Source organism: Dermacentor albipictus, chromosome 1, assembly GCF_038994185.2.
Source record: "Dermacentor albipictus isolate Rhodes 1998 colony chromosome 1, USDA_Dalb.pri_finalv2, whole genome shotgun sequence".
Taxonomy (NCBI): domain Eukaryota; kingdom Metazoa; phylum Arthropoda; class Arachnida; order Ixodida; family Ixodidae; genus Dermacentor; species Dermacentor albipictus.
In genome coordinates, this window is record NC_091821.1 from 494,502,102 (window position 1) to 494,519,839 (window position 17,738).

Consider the following 17,738-nt stretch of genomic DNA (forward strand, 5'->3'; position numbering starts at 1 on the left):
CGGGCCAACGAGGAGGAGGCAAGGGGATGGCAACCCATCACAAATTACAGAGATATAGTCAAATATTACAGGGACGGCAGGAAGACATTCCCGCACCCCCACCACTCCTTGACCAGAGCCGAACAAGCAATATACAGGCAAATCCAGGCAGGATCCTTTCCCCACCCCTGCCTCCAGAACAAAATGTACCCAGAGAGATATAAGAACACATGTCCTCACTGCAATGCATTAGGCACCCTTCGGCACGTCATAGGAGAGTGCAATTTTTCCATAGACCACCCCCCACCTATACCCATAACTAACCCCCCTGCTATCCCCACTCTTTCCGAGCGATGGGAGATCATACTGTCCAGCCCCGCCCTGGAAGACCAGCTCCGACTGATCCACAGGGGCCAGGCGGCCCTGGAAGCATATGGAGCCCGCGAAGAGGGAGCCACCCCATCAGACGCTTAACGCGTTTCAGTTCATAATGGAGCAGTAAAGTTGTTTCTCTCTCTCTCTCTTGTCCAGCCTCATGTCTTCAACGGGCAGCAACCTGCTCGTCTTGACAGATACCTGGCTGACTGACATTATAAGCGACGCTGAAGTTCTTTGCAACCTGCCAAACTTTAATCTTTTCCCTGCTGATCTCACTATCTTTCGAGGGATTGGCGTCCTTATTGCTACAAGTAATCAGTTACAGTGTTCCCACATCAACATCTCATCAGACCTTGAAATATTAGGGCTCCTTTGTCGCGCCACACCAGTATCTATAATAATTGGCGTTTGTTATAAACCTCCCCAGAATAGCCCTGATTTCCCTCGTAAACTGCACAACATTTTAAACGAACTTAAAACTAGACGTCCTAAGGCACACATCCTTCTTTTTGGAGATTTCAATTATCCTGGCATAAATTGGTGTGCTCCTCATCAACCTATTTTTAGACAGGATGAACCCCGTGAACTTATGAATGTCTGCTTAAATTTTAACCTAGCCCAACTAGTAACCCAGACTACACGCATCGCCGGAGATACTGCTAACATTCTTGACCTCATACTATCTAGCCACCCCGACAGCCTCAACGCTATTACTTATCTCCGTGAAATCAGCGATCATAAAGTTATTTATGCATGCTTTAACTTCACCCCAATAACAAAAGCAACTTCCCAAAAAACAATTTCTCTTTACAACAAAGGAAACTATGAGGCCTTCAACGCGGAATTGGAGGACTTTTTTCCATCATATCAGGAGTCATTTCACTTACAATACATCCACACAAACTGGTCAATGTTTAAACATAAAATGAATTAATTGACTAATAAATATATCGCCAAATGCAGCTTCCACGCTATGGATTCCACGCTATTCCACAAGCCATGGTTCACCAAGGCTCTGGGAAGATTAGAAAATAAAAAGAAAATCCTTTTACGTAGTGCTAAACTGTGAAGAACAGACTGCGCGTGGGAAAAATATTACGCTGCTGAAAAGGCGTGTTTGGTTGCAGTAAAAAACGATAAACGTTCCATTTATCACATCAACTTGCCGAACATACAGCTAGCCCGACTAAATTCTGGCAGCTTTTAAACCCCCAATCTTCGCGCGTTGTTACCCTCACTGACGATTCTGGACGTATTATTTCGGACGTTGAGTCCGCTAACATATTTAATTCTGCCATCTGATCTGTATTCACTAAAGAACAAAAACCACCACCCCTCATCACAGCCAGCGACCCCACAAATGCAATGCCAGCCGTTACGTTCTCAGAAACCGGCATATCCCTCCTTATAGATAAGTTTAAACTTTATTCATCTACCGGCATTGATGAAATCAACAAAAAAGTGTTGAAAAACACTCGTCATGCATCTGCAAGTTTTTATGATTGCTATTCTCGCAGTCCATTTCTACAGGTACCATACCGCACGACTGGAAATTGCGGAAGGTCGTCCCAGCCCGCAAGTCGGGTAAAAAAAGATTCACCACTTAACTACCACCACATATCACTTACCAGCATACCCTGCAAGCTCATGGAACACGTCATTTACTCTTTAACCAGGCAGTTTCTGGACTCAAATAATTTATTTCATTCATCACAGCATGGATTTCGTTAAGGTTACTCGTGTTAAACTCAACTGGCCATTTTCGTTCACGACGTGCATGCCAGCTTTGACGCTAACCTCCAAACTGACGCAATCTTCCTCGACTTTGCCAAGGCATTTTGACAAGGTACCCCATAACCGCCTCTTTCTGAAACTTTCCGGCCTAAACTTGTATTGTGACATACTAGTACGGATAAAAGAATTATTGACTCACCACTCCCAATCCGTCGTCATTAATAAACAAGTGTCCAACTTATTACCACTTTCCTCAGGGGTGCCCCAAGGATCCGTCCTAGGGCCTCTTTTGATTTTAATTTATACTGTTACGGGAAGGAAGAAGCGTTCGTCTATTTACAAGTGGCTTTTAATGGCTGAGCCAACAAGCGTAGAGCATCGATACTGCTAAACACTTCTTCGTCGTCTCTAAGACCACCATCAGCGTCGTCTTCTTTCCACATTACCGACTGTGACATCACCCCCGTCGGAAAAAGCACCTGATTGGTGCGGCTCAGCTGTCCGAGAAAGGTAAGGTTTGAGACGGCTGACGTGGATGATGGCAGAGAGAGGTGAAGGCACCGTGCCATCCAGCGGAGACACTTCATACGTGACAGGGGTCACCTGGCGAAGGATGCGGTAAGGGCCATAGTATCGCGAGAGGAATTTCTCCGAAAGACCAACATGCCGAGTTGGATACCAGACTAGCACAAGAGCACCTGGTTCATAATGCACGTCGTGATGGCGCTGGTCGTAACGGCACTTCTGGCGTGTCTGTGAAGCAGAAAGACGAATGCGGGCAATCTGGCGGGCTTGGGTCGCTGTGGTTATGACATCCCGAGTGCACTCTGTCGGCGAATCGAGCGTGGTCGAGAGGAGTGTCTCGAAAGGCAAAGTTGGCTCACGGCCGAAGACGAGATAGAAGGGGGAATAGCCAGCTGTGTCGTGGCGCGAGGAATTGTAGGCGAACGTGACAAATGGTAGAGCAATGTCCCAGTCGCAATTATTGGCGGAAACATACATTGCGAGCATGTCAGTTATTGTGCGGGTCAGGCGTTCGGTAAGACCGTTAGTTTGAGGGTGAACGCTTCTTCCTTCCCGTAATGATGTTACGGGAAGGAAGAAGCGTTTGTCTATTTACAAGTGGCTTTTAGTGGCTGAGCCAACAAGCGTAGAGCATCGATACTCTTGAACACTTCTTCGTCGTCTCTAGACCACCATCAGCGTCGTCTTCTTTCCACATTACCGACTGTGACATCACTAACGACCTACCTCAGAAATTAGATTGCCATATTCGGATGTTTGCCGACGATTGCGTTATTTACATTATTTGCTTTGGATTAATTGGTTCGCTTCGGCGGTATAGGTTTTGTACTGTACCACTCGTATAGAGCCATCGAGGGCAGGCGCGTATGCGCACACCGGAACGTCGATGTTGTATTTCCCACTACGCAGCAGTGGGAAATACATTGGCTCGCTCTCGGTCGCGCGCGCTGATGGTGAAGTGTTCTTAATGAAGTGCATTTTTATCTGATTGGCTTGTTTAGCTTGCGCAGCGTCGATTTCGGTGGCCGAATGAATCGCCTCCAAGAATGCCGCGAGACCAGTGTTGTGTTGGGTAAGTTCGCAGAACATTTAGGTCGCAGCCCTATCTTGTAATCAGCCTCAGGTAGAAGGTCCGTCCGTCGCGGCGGACGCACTGTCGCGGCGGATGCACCTTGCTTTGGCGGGAGCCGAGGCGTCCGTGAGGCCAAACTTTCCAGTAGGCCTGGGAAGGTCAGTTTTCATGCTTCCGAAACCCTTTTGCAGGTCCAGTGGCTTGCTCGATGCTCTCCGGTGCTGCCACGTCCCATCGTTCAGCTCCGCAGGGTCGTCATACTCACCTTCGACGGCGTATAACATGCTTGGCTGTTCGATCAGGTTTGGTTAGGCCGGGCTCCGTTGTTGAGCTAAGCCAAGGTTAGGGCCAGCGTCGGAGCACAGTAGCGCTTGCCGAAAAGGGCTACAAGCCGAAGAAACCTCGCTTCGCCGGTTCCTCAAAAGGCCCGTATAGAGATAATTGCGGATATATTTTCGAAAAGGCATGGAGCACGTGCGAGATGCGTTCGCACCCTACGAGAGCTCAACCGAACCAGAACTTGCGCGCGCAAGGAACGTACCAAAAAAAAAAACATTTTAACAGTGGGACTATATTGCTTTCGCATTCCAGCACTCAAGTAGGCTCAGATGTATCTGCCGAACGTTTATTTATTTATTTATTTATTTATTTATTTGTTTATTTATTTATGTTACTCTCACACTCGTATCTCAATAGATAGGATATTGGTTACAAAGCCACACAAAAAAATAATTGTTGGAGAAACCATCGAATAATATTGTCCAAGTAAGCAAAGTAGGCGGGGCACTCCTCCGACCATTGACTTTAACATCGTGCCACGTGCTACAGAAGTCGGTCTTGGCGAAGCTGTGGTGCCCTGGCAAGACTTACGTAGCGCATCTGTACAACATACGCGTAGACGACTGCGGCCACGAACGCGGCTCACAATCGTCAGCTCAGATGGCAGAGAAACGCCACGCAGTGCCGTGACCGACCACACCATCAGACGCCACGAATGCCTCGCGCGACAGCACGTGCAGCTCCAACCGCTAGTTGGCGTGTGGCGACAAAAGCGTCGCGCAACACGTTGGAAGAGAGTATGTGTCCATTGAATTGGCGCCTTTGCATGGATCGAGAAAGTACGGCCGCCGACCACCGAAAGAGCGAAACATCCAAATAAATCAGTTTTTCATGAGTACCACACATGCGGGAGTGTGGCTCTATTAATGGGAATTGCTGGGGATGAGGGACATAAAGGAGGCTTCCTGTAGCATGAATAAATTCATGCTTTATTACGGTGGTCGATGTGGTTTGAAATATACTGGGGCCGTAAAATGAGCTTGTCGCAAAGTGTGGTATTACGCTAACGTTCATGAAACCAGAAAAAAATGGCTGTCTTTGCGACGCCTGGCTACAGCCCAAGTGCTAGATTATCTTTCACTCAGGTAATTCTTGCGTAATTTCCATAGATGAACTATACAGTATTATTTGGCAATATTTAAAGTAATGAAATTACTTTGTCGTCAATAGCATCCAAAACTGCAAATGCAAAATCAAGTTTGGAGAATTGTGCATGTAGAGCATTAGCGTTAAAGGAGACGCAGCTTTAGAACATCTGCGTTGGAAGTACTACAGCTTGCTATCGTCGCTTATATATATATATATATATATATATATATATATATATATATATATATATATATATATATATATACACATATATGTACACACTTTGAATAAATGGATCCTCTGAATTAACAGACCCACAAAGAAACTTTTTCTGGAGAGCGCAAGTTCTCTTTGCGGTATCTGCAGAAAATAAATAAAATAACTTAAGTTAGTAGATCTGAGATATGATCAAGTAATGTCCGCTTAGGAGAAAGTGCGACCCCCGCATTCTCAGACGGGCCGCGATTCAAAGCTCTTCCTCTCCACTATTAAAGTTTGGTACGGCGCCGTTTTTCGAAAACAACGCTCTCGCACAACGCTTCTTACTGATACTTAAGGCGACGAATTTGTTTGAGAAAGACGCATCTGTCCGTGTAAGTTCCAATAGGCACCGATAGCACTCCGTAGCACATAATTTTACATGACATTCTGCGGTGGTGGGTCGCGGAGGCGCAGTAGCCGTACCTGCTCAGAGGTGGCCCTCCCATCCAGTCTCTTAAACATGTCCGCAATAGAGATTAGTGAGAGGCGATTGGAGGTTTGGTGACAGAAAAGTAGGCAGTCTACAAGCGGCAGGAGCGTGCAAAAACACTCTTCCCAATAGGGGCTCAGATAGCTGGATGCTGGAAATTTGTGGCTGCAAAGCCCGCAGTCTAATTTCAGAACTGAGGCTGAACAGCGCGAATAAAATAAGGACACGAGGAAACAAATACCACAGACAGCGCTTGTCTGTGGCATTTGTTTCTCGTGACCTTGTTTTATTAGCGCTGTTTAGCCTCATGTCTAAATATGAATTAACTAGCCCTCATCAAGATCTTACGAGTCCATTTTGAAAGGGGACGGTCATAGCATGCATGCATGCATGCATGCATCCATCTATCCATCCGTCCATTCGTCCGTCCGTCCCTTCGTCCATCCTTCAATTGAAGCGAAAATACATTCTCAAATACACGAGTAAGTCTGGCAACACTGTAGAGACATATTTCCTCAAGATGTGCTATGAATTAGGATGCCGTTTCTGTTAAGAGTTTCCGAAGTGCTTCGCTCTATCAGTCCTTGGCGATCCCAAGAACGCGTATTTAACAGATGTTGGGAAGGATAAATAAGATACAGTACCATAAATATGGTGTCTGCTTAGAAATCATAAACTGATGGCTGCCTGGCTTCCACTTTGCATATTCAATGTGTGTATTACAATGAAAACAATAATGCTAATCGGTAAATAATTGCTATTACCAACCGGGGCAGAGTGATTTGTCGCAAAAGTCAGGGTCACCTGTTCAGGCAATTCACTCAAACAGGTCGAATGTTGCGATGAACTGCATGCGATTTAAAAAAATTGGCTAACACTAAAAAAAGTGGTCTATACACACCGCAATATGGTGACAACACACTGTACGTAGCATAACCATGGAGGAAAGTGATCGAGTATACGCACTTGTTAGACTAAACGCGAGTTCCCCTCGTCTGTTGCCATTGTATCCACTTCCTCTGAAAACAGTGTTCCGTTAGTTTTCAACTCGGCGGCGTTATTATTTTCTCCGAAAAGCACGTCGGTGGCATCAGCCAAGCGATTGCTCCTGATCAATGTGCATGAGCGTTCAGTGAAGTGTTTCCCCAGAATTTTTTCCGCGAAATATAATTCATCATTACCGGTGGTAGTATGATTACACTTTAATATTGAAATTATACTGTGTAGGGGCGTCGGAAAGGAAAGAAAACAATGTCTCTGTTTTCACTTGGTTGTAACAAAGAAAACACCAAGTTTTTGGAAGACCGCGACTGTATAGTCATCCTTTAAAACAAACACGTTCGAACAATCACTAGAGACGTCCTCCGATCGCTGCTCACGGGAAGGTCGCTAAAGTGATTACGTGCCAAAAATAAAGCCTCGAGCATTTCCTTATGAGCTACAAATTTCTTTCACTAATCAATATACTATGCGAAATATTAGCAAACGTCCTCCTGTCAAGCCTTGCTAGCTTTCTTGAATCAAACTTTCTATTGAAGATCACAACGCGATCTCCGTAACGCATATTCATTCATAACATTATTTATATATTTATCGCAAATGAAACGTCATCCTTGATCCCTGTTCGTTCATTAAATGTATATGTTGAGACATTTGAAAAACATTTAAAAAGTTATGCCGCAGACTATTACTACACAAACTGCACTACCTTCATATTGATTCGTCTAGCTTGGCTGCAATTCTAATTAGTACTAACCGTTCGCAGTTCGTTACAGCAAAATACACGAGCTATCAGGAAACCGCCATACGAACTGGGCTGCTTCAGAGTACATCGCATGGCTCCTTTGTTGTCTTTGTTTATTTATAACTTAACAGCTTGTGTTTCATGCAATATGTTCTTTGCCGAAGACTTTGTATTTAGCCACGAAATAACCTTCTCCAATGACATATATACCCTTGTTGGTCCTTATCGCCATGAAGGACTGGTGCATGGGTCTCAATATTAACAAATGCAAACACGAGCACGCATCAAAGAAGTCAGGCATTGTGGCCACTTCTTGTCTCCTACCTGGAGTCTGCGTCTTTAAATAGTCTTTAAAGGTCGGTCTCGGGCCGAAACCGCGAAAATAATTGTTTTTCGAGAGGTGGATAAACTTTTCAGTTTATATATCAACAGTATATATATATATATATATATATATATATATATATATATATATATATATATATATATAACGAGAAGAAAGGGGGTTCACCAAGGGGCCCGATATTTATTAATCATAGCATAAAAGCCAACAAAGACACCAAAGACAACATAGCGAAAATAACCTGTATTTCTTAATTGAATCAAGGAAATTATAAATTACTGGAAATGAAAGTGCATGAAAAAACAACTTGCCGCAGGTGGGGAACGATCGCTCGTCTTCGCATTACGCGTGCGATGCTTTCTCTCTCTCCCTATATATATATATATATATATATATATATATATATATATATATATATATATATATATATATATATATATATATATATATATATATATATATATATATATATATATATATATATATATATATATATGTATTGTCCAGGTAGCTTTCACCTTGTTCACATTTCTACCTCTATCCTTGTAGCTGGGCTACAGTTGATAGGTCTTACGAAATTATCATGGTTTGAAACTATCTCACGTGCCTTTGCATGCATTTGCATGGCACTTCCTTAGGCTGGCGATCTGATTCGTGTGTAACCTAATACGGCAGACATGCTCAAGAATAAAGCCAGGAGAATAGTTCCTGCACTATGGCACCTTTTTCAGGTGGCTGGGACGCCGGCAACGGTAGGCGCAAGCGAAGTATGAGACCGAATGTACTACCTGGGCAGAATGTGCTCTCTGGTGACATCCCCCGTTCCGCATCCGATGTCCAGAAACTGCTGATCGGGGTCGCTAGAAGGTTCCTTCCACTCGAACGTGCGTAGGAATTCGAGGAATGGTTTCTTGTGAAGTGCGATCTTGGTTGCATACGCACCTGCGGCGTCGTTTGTCTTGAACGGGCCAGCAGCGGCGGCAGCAGTTACCGGAGAGGAAGTAACTGTGCCTTCAGTTGCTTGTGCGAGCATTGTAACTGCGTAACTGAAAAGAGAACACTATCATTATTTTAGCTTCGGTATTTCGTTCAAATTAGGAGCTACGCTTTTTTGTACAACTTTGTAAAGAACTGCACAGCTAAGATATTCATTTTCTTATGTGTAAACAAAGCTGAAGTAATATTCACGAATTTTTCTAAAATAGTGATTGCAAGCACGCGACTACGCAAGCACTTACTTGAAGTAGTTTACGCGCACTTGTGCGATGGTAGAAACACACGCTATTTCTATGCGGCTTCGAAGCAAGACTTTAGACGTTATTTCGCCTAATAAATGTGGTGCGACAAGAGATGAACAAATGTTCTTTGAATGTTTCGCACGCATTGCGGGAATCAATCTTATGGGAAGAGCTTCTATTGCCAATTTTTTTTCTGCGACAACGGAAAACGTTAATAGATTTCTTTCTTTTCGTTCTACAGTGGTAAATTCTAGTATCCCCGTCAACCTTCTGCATTCTGCAAGTCGTGTCGTGTTTTTCTCAAGACAGATCGCTAGATTACAGGCAGCTGGCTATCCCAGTAGTGCTCTGGGCTTCACTGCCCGGAAGGTTCTAAATACAATAAAAGCAATATACGCTACTTACCATTTTACAAAAAAGCGGCGAAAATTCACGGCTGCACTTTCTTTACAGGCGCACTCGCATCGAAGAGAAGTGTGCAAAAGATTTATTGTGCTGTTTTTTCCCTCTAGCCATAAATTCAAACCGATGTGACATGTAAGTGATAAGAAAAGAACAAAGAAGGGAGGATTTTCGAAAAAGGATTTGGTGTTAAACATGCTAACTGCCATGTTAATTCTCGATGCGATGTTGTCTACTGCATTTCCTTGTCCTGCAACGAGGTATACAGTGGGCATGCTTGGCGCTGCTTGAATATGCGTTTGCGTGAAGACAACAACGCGCCAAGGGCTGCACAGGGTTTACATTTGTATACTCATTGCTAAATGTGGGCGCGTCCCGGAATTTTCGCGCACTTCATTAATGCATCGCACTGAGGACTCTGGAGCTTGGGAGATCGCTGAAGATTAAAAAAAAATCTGTGACAATTGTGGAAATTCACCCTGGATATCATTGTTAGAGTGGGAAATTTCGTTTTTGGACGGCACTTGCATTTCGTGTAATTTTTCCCATCTATTTCGTTTACTCCTTGCCATGTTGTTCCTCACGTATTTATTGCTTGTGCTAATAAACAATTAGTTCCAGTCTGCGCTCGTTGTGTCTTGTTCATCTTCGTTGCGTGTGTTCGCGCTTCCAAGGAACCATTAATCTGTAGCAACTGGTGTTTAGTACTCCAGTTGGTATCAATTCATGGTTGGATTCGTATTCACGAATTCTGTCCGGGGGAGAAAACCATATCACAAATCGCATTCTTTGGAATGCAGACGAGGAAACGCTTAAAAACCTGCTGAAATACACAAACAAAATATAGGGGTCTAGGCAGCTACCACAGACCTAGAAGCATACAAAGGTTATATTAATTACAAAGCCGAGGAAAACACCAAAGTTGTATAATCTTCGTCAAATTTCTTTGACATCATATCTCGGAAAAACAATGAAACCCAACCTATTATGGAGACTCACTACGTACATTGAAAAGAATGAGCAACTGCCACATACTATGATAGAATCTAGAGCAAACTTCTCAACACAAGACTTCATGCCGCAACTTTACCGTCAAATCATGGATCCGGCTGAAGCTCCTATGGTACATGCAAGAGCAATACTAGGACTGGATCTAAAGAAAGCGTTTGATATCATAATATGTAACGCAATACTAGCAGAACTTCCTAACTTAAACATAGGGCACAAACCATACCGACTTACCACCGCTTTTTTTACTGGCAGAACTTCTACCCTCAACATAGGAGGACTCAAGACGAGCGCTGTGAATATTGGTGAAAAATGCACGCCCCAAGGATCGGTTCTATCAGCCGTATTATTCAACATCGCACTCATTGGGCTCCTGATAAGACTCGAGAAGATCCCCGGGCTTACACCGTAGCTTATATGCGGATCACAGAACGCTATGGGTGACGGGTAACACTGATGGTGAAATCGACGAGACCATGCAGGAAGCAATAAATACAGTCACGAAATATGTAGAGCCGAGAGGACTCTTGTTCCCAGGAGAAAGCTGAGCTCCTCCTGATCAAACGAAAGTGTCAAAGAAACTCTCAAGCCTTTAACCTAGAAGGAATTGCTTTGGAAATGAAATGTATATCCATACCCCAGCTCTCATGACTAAGGCTACTGGAATTGTACATACTGTCACGTGGTGGTGACGTTGAATAACACAATAGCAATACTGTGAACGATAAAACTAACTTTTATTGGGCGAACCTGTGCCCACAAAACAGGCTACACTTATAGCACAACGATAGCGGCGAACACGGTCGGCGATCGTCGAAAACCGATCAGCGGGTCAAGCGCGTCGGCTTTTATACAGCAGTCGTCGAATGTTCCAGACTAATCGTTGGGACCCGTACCAGGGGGGGGGGACACTCCCCGGTTCCGGTGGCACAGGAAATTGGCGCCATCTATGTAATGGGCGACGCAAAAATCCGTTTCCCTTGCTTGGCCTCGTAGATCGTCGCGCGCACGCGCGCCAATCCAGGTGGCCAAGCCCTTCCCCCCGCTCGACTCCTCTCCCTACGCCCTCTCTCGTAATACCCTCTCAACTCCCTCACCTTCGACTGTCTACGCGCCCGCGCCGCCGTGCCATCCCCGCCGGCCCGGCTGCTGCTTAGTCCGCTACGTAACGCTTTCTTTTTGTTATCTACTGTCATCGAGATGCGTGCGCTGCTGTGCGTTGACCGACGTGGCTAGTTTCGTCAGTTCTGTGGTCCTCGGTAGCTGTGTGCTTGTGCTCCGCGATGTTTCACCCATTTCACGATTCCTACCGCTCCTGCATCGTGCAGTGGTGCACAAATACCTCAAAAACAAGTCCTGCAAGGTTGTTCCGGGTGCCTGAAGACAACAGGTGAGCGCTCAGACCCAAGGACATCAGAAGGCGCATGTACACGAACACAGCCCTGTCCATTTGTGTACTCCATGAGGCTCCGGACGTCGTTGCGCCTTGATTGTGCTACACTTGCTTCTTCCCGGTAGAGAAAGCTGACAAATAGATGTTCCTCCTCATTGTCACCTGGTCTGTGACTTGTGTTTTTCTGTGCCAAGTCTCATTCTGCAACTTCAGTAACTTGCCCAGCTTTCCATACCGCCCTCAGTGCTTTTTCTGTGTATCACGTTTTGCAAACCAACTAACAGCTGAAAAATTACTGTTAGTGTTTGTGTACTATCTCAGTAACCCCCGATGGGAAAACCGCGCGAACAACCTTCATGTGCAGGCATGATACGCTTTTTTTTCCTCTGGAAAGCATGAGCATTGCAAGTGTCCTACATGCAGATTTTTGCAGTTCGTGTTTATTATACAAGGGAGAGCCCAGTAGGTACGACTTAGTGCCTTAAGTGACGTAATTTTATTGCTAAGCATTGCAGTCGGGTAGAAAGAAAAGTCGTGTTGGCTTGTTTTACCTGGTCTTTGATTGAGGAATAAGCCTTTCTGCGAATGTTTTCTATGTGCTGCTGCAAAAGCCGACTACCTTCTGTTCTCATTGCCACCGTTACTCAAGTTGTGGCCAAGTGCAAAATAATGTGATAATGTGTGTTTCAGTTTTTAGTACAATGTTATTTTTTTCTGCCATGTTTTTTTCAATTTGTTCAGCAGTAATGCACATGTCAAGCATTTCATATACTTTCGTGCAGATTTATAAGTAAGCTTTCTTTTGGTATGGCTCTCAATCAAACAATGTCAGCATTTTATTCTATCTTTCAGGTATTTTGCGTGTCATTGTTTTTGCCATTACCAGTGAGTTTTCCCTTTTTGTAGTTGTCATGACTATGTCATGCACGTCGTCCAATTTTGTGCAATATCTTAGTGCACATATCAGGAGCTCGTCTACATTTAGGTCTTGAGGACGTTATATAGAAATCTTGTTTTTATATGTGTGTACATGAAATGGCCTTCGCGTTTTCTAGCACTTTCTTTTGTTATTTCACCATCTGTGAAATTTTGTCTTTAGTACTCTTGTATATGTCATGCACCTCTAACTTTTGCTCATTTTTTGAGCGTGTATCACACCACATTGTAAGAAAAATCTCTTTTCGGAAACGAAGTCAATAAAGCGAGACTAAACATCTGTTGTGTTGGAAGTGGAATTTTTTTTATGTCCCGGCACATGCTGGTATAATATAAGTATGGGCAAGACTGCGTGCGTGCCAACGCATAGCCCACGGCGCACCACGCGCCAGCTCGCAAGCAATGCCAATGCGCGGCGTAGCGTGCGCATTGCTTGCGAGCTGGCGCGTGGCGCGCGGTAACAAGCGCGCTATAAAAAAGAAGAAAAAACGCGCCGCTTACGGGTGAAAAAAAAAGTGAGCGGCGCGCGCGGCATGGGGGAAAGGGAGTGGAGCGGGTCGGCACAATAAAAACAAAAAGGAAAGAAAAAAGTTTGGGAGAGGAGGTGCCGCGCGGCTGCTGTTGCTGTTGCCATGACAACGTAAACAATCATGTGCGCCGCCATTTGCTTAATGCGTCGCCCATTGGTTAGGGCCGTAACTGAAGGGGACCTTGGCGCTAGCGTCGAAAGAGCGTCTGCTCGAAAACGGCCAATGGGATGTATACGGAGTGTCCGCCCCCTGCCCGTACGCCTTCTACAAGGTTCTACACCATTGGCGTCAAGTGATGAAATCAGATAGCACAAGGTTCGGCGACAACAGACAGCAGATATAAGCATCGATAACTTTCCAGAAACTTCGTATACATGCATGCGCTTCCTGTGCTGTGCGATAACATTTGTTAGGCGGGAAAACGTGTCGCCCGATAAGACAAGTACACGTGTCAATGCAAAGTAACAAAAAAAGAACACCACAATAACCCAACGCTGAAAGACAAACACGGCACAGGTGCGCAGGCTTATTTCGCGAATCGCTACCAGACAAACAGGCATGAAAGAGAGCAATATCATTCGACTGGTACAAGCCTTTATCATCTCTGGTATAGCTTATATGGCGCCATTTTAAATTTTCGCGCATACCGAGAAACCAGTGATGAACTTAATGATGAGGAAAGTATTAAAACAAGCATTCCACCTTGCTGCAATCACAACAAACTAAAAGCTACCAGGCCGTGGATTACGCCTACACTGGACGAAATTATAGAAGCACAGAGGACATCACGCTATGAAGGCCTAACCCACATGAAGACAGGCCGGATAGTACTTAAAAAGCTGTCCATTCAATACCAGATGCGAGTTAATGAAAATAGCTATTCCACCGCACATCAAGAACACCTTAATAATGCCCCCCCCCCTCCCAAAGAGCATGCAACCAAACCATAACGCAAACCAACAGAAAGCTTCAAGTCTCAAAAATGTTGCGCTGATCTGATACAAAAATATTGGTCTTCTGTTTTGTATCGTAAACCTGTGTCATGATTCTTTTCTGTCACGCACGTGTATCGACTGAAACTGCATTGTCGCATTTCTCCCAGCCAACCGGACATGTCAAGCTCTAAGACCGCTAATTACCCCTCCATTTCTGCATTTCGAAGAAACATCTCTTTTGAGGACCTCAAATTGCTTTGGAGTTCGTGGGATCCATGTGTTTAGCCATTTTCGTGTCATGTAATTAGGCATCTTGATGTCTTCTTGTGCACGTAGGATGAGAAAAAAATTCAAAGTGAAACCTGGAACAAAACTTACGCACTAAATTAGCCTTGAGCTGTGCGCGGAGCACTAATAATGCGTAATTAGCGCAAAAGCCGGAATGTACTTACATGCGCTTGTTCAAACTGCGCGCGCATAACCGAAACTAGGAGTGTGGCTTTACTCAGTGGAAAATACGGACCGATACCCGACATAGTGCAAACTAAAATGCGGGCCTAACTCGAAAGTTTTTCAATCGAAACAAACCGCATGGGGCAGTATTGTGTCGCAGGAGACCTTGTCGTTCTGCGATGCAAGTCACTGTCGACTCACCTGTCACTTTTGTTTTGCCTCGTATAGTACCTAGGGCACTTCAAATTAGCAATAATAAGTAAGTATAGAGGGGCATGAACACAACGTAAAAAAAGCTGCCTTGGAAGCCCTCCCAGCAACACATCTGATATAAGCAGTATCTTTCCTGTACGCTGATATAATTCGCCATTAGAAGTGCGGAAAACCGATACCAAAGATAACTTTCTGAGCTTCTTGTGGTCTACTACCTCTTGACAGATAAGGAAAATACGCGGGCAGGGCACGCAACAGAACAGACCTCTTGATAAGCGATGTCAGCTTTCATGCAGGAAGCAGGCAGCGTCTGGCAGAATTTTTCGAGGCTGCGAGGAAAACAATGACGGATAGCTGCAGCTGTCCTATGACAGGCGGAGAGTCAACCGTGCGAAGTACCTAGAACTACGCACATGCGTCGAGCCCGTTAGTGCATGCAGGAAAAAAACTTCGAAACGCTTGTGTTTCAAATGGACTAGAACCTGCATTAGCGCGGGGCAGTTCATTGACGCCGAAAAAACGAACTAGGCTAAATATCCTGAACAATCGAATTCAAAACGACTTGTGCGATTATTTTGCTTTCTCATTTCCGCCACGCGCATTTTTCCCCATAGATGTTTTTGGAGGATAGATTGCTGTTCAACTTGGCAAACAAGTGAAATAAGAACAACCGAGAGTATTGTAGAAAAACGCAGTGCGAGTTTTACCACCACAATGGCAAACATTCCCTCGTGCAATGATTTCAATAACCACATTTATGTCGACGCAAGCATTAAGGGAACTGTGCTGCTCCACGAAATCAGGAACATGCTACCAAAAATCACCGAATAAAAAAAGAAACTGATATTTATCATCCCAAAGCAATATGTGCTATCAGAGGCGTGTAGCTAGCGGCTAGGAATATTACTTACGACGTTAAATTTAGAGAACGGGAACTGCATCAATAGAATCAAAATAGATAACTCTGTTATCAAAGTTACCTGACACTTCTTGCACTACAATATCTGAAGGCGCAATACCAGATTGGTAAACGCAACACTATATATTTTTTTGGTAACCACAAGACGCTTCTGGGGATATTGGCTGTGGCACATGCATTTGTAGTCGCTCTCTCATCCAGCAATGATTTACAACGATGAACACTGCGTGGGATATTATTGGCGAAGAGATGTGGAAACAAGCAGAAAAGTAAGCAAATCAGTGGACTGCAAGCTTCATGTGATGGTTCGCCACATTCCTTCCCAAGAAGATGTTAAGCACGCGAACCTAAACAGCTGGAACTTTAATTATCTCGAATAGTTTGCACCGCAACGACTTCTTGCTGGCATTTTTACGCTGGTATATTTAACACTTCGCGCAATTTTCGGGGACAAGCTGTCAAAGTTTGTATCTAACCGTTTTCTCGCCTACTAGGGTCATTGGGTAACTGTGGTCGAATTCGCAGCGCATCGGGCTGTTATGCTGAGGTAACATAGTTCAGCATTTCGATGGGCAATCTTCTTGATTTTCTTGAATAAAAATCAGACACGAAACGTTTCGTCTTACAAGCAACATCAAGAGTGTTCGATCCGATGAGATTCATCGCGCCGTATACGGTGTCCGTAGAAATATTGTTTCGGTAGACCTAGACACGTGAAATTGACTGGAACCAGTGTCTGCCATCAGAGTTGCGAACAGAATGGCAAGAGTGAGTGAGCCAGTTGACAAAGCTGCACTAAATTAGCGCCAAAGTGTCACCCTTTTGGTTGCTCTTAGTTGCAGCTCCACATACAGTGGTACTGCTGCCTTTCGCTTCTTCACGAGCCTTTCGGTTTATCTTATATGGGTCGCAAACACTTAACGCATGACGACGTCTGCAGCCGGAGCACGCTAGTCTCCGTCCGCTATGCCTTGCGCGGTGACCTCTACAGGTGCATCAAAAGCACCGGATGTCGGCGGAGAGAAGCTGCTTCTCTGACTGTGGTACATCTGTGCGGCAGGACTCCGTCACATGCTGAGTTGACTTGAAGAAAGTAAAGCCAGCATCCGGAGGGGTTTTTGAAGCTTGGTTATGGAGCACAGATAACGTTGGGACCGCACTGAGAAAGCGCCGTCTCTTATTTTTTCGAGGTTGAGCCCCGTCCTCGTATCCTTTTTGATCCCCAAAGCCACTCTTTTCTAGGCTTTCTAGTCCAATAGAGACGAACTGAAGCAGACACTCTAGTTCCGTGGCATGATGACTGTTGTCATTGGCGGAACGTGCAGCTTGGCTAGCGCAAGATCTCTCATACGCTACGACGTCATGTGGCAATTCCCTCAGCACAAAGTCGCATAGCATCGAGGAGAATGATAATTTGCTAACGCCAAACTCCTCCAGCCCTCCCGTGTTAATGATCACCTGGTCGTACAACTTACGCAGTTTTGTCACTTCATTAGAAGACCGCGCAGGAGTGAGCCTTCTAAGCCTTGAGAAATACTCCTGCTCCAATTGCTTCTTGTCGGCGACCTTTCTTTTCGGCATGTGTAACGCGTCCACGTAACACGCTCCTTTGCCAGGAAGCCCCGCTATAGTTGCCACCGCTTCTCCTTTCAAAAACTGAGGTAGGTAAATTTGTCGATAGCTGTGAGATTGTCGCTCCGGTTGATGATCTGGTAGAATTGCTCCCAGAATCGTTCCACTCGCACAGATCACCGGCGAAAGCACTATTTACCAGCGTCGGCCAATTGCCTCCTGGCCCATCAGAACGTCCCATGGCC

The 17,738-nt window shown here is 44.9% G+C and overlaps 1 protein-coding gene across 1 annotated transcript in view; it reads right to left on the reverse strand.

The window, feature by feature from the left end:
- The window catches only part of LOC135908804 (juvenile hormone acid O-methyltransferase-like), a 91,454-nt gene that overhangs the window by 32,256 nt on the left and 41,460 nt on the right, over nucleotides 1-17,738 (reverse strand). The window contains exon 2 of the mRNA XM_065440635.1: nucleotides 8,683-8,940. Within this exon, the coding sequence (XP_065296707.1) occupies nucleotides 8,683-8,927 (245 nt within the window). The 5' untranslated portion in view covers nucleotides 8,928-8,940. The remainder of the gene's footprint in view (nucleotides 1-8,682; nucleotides 8,941-17,738) is intronic.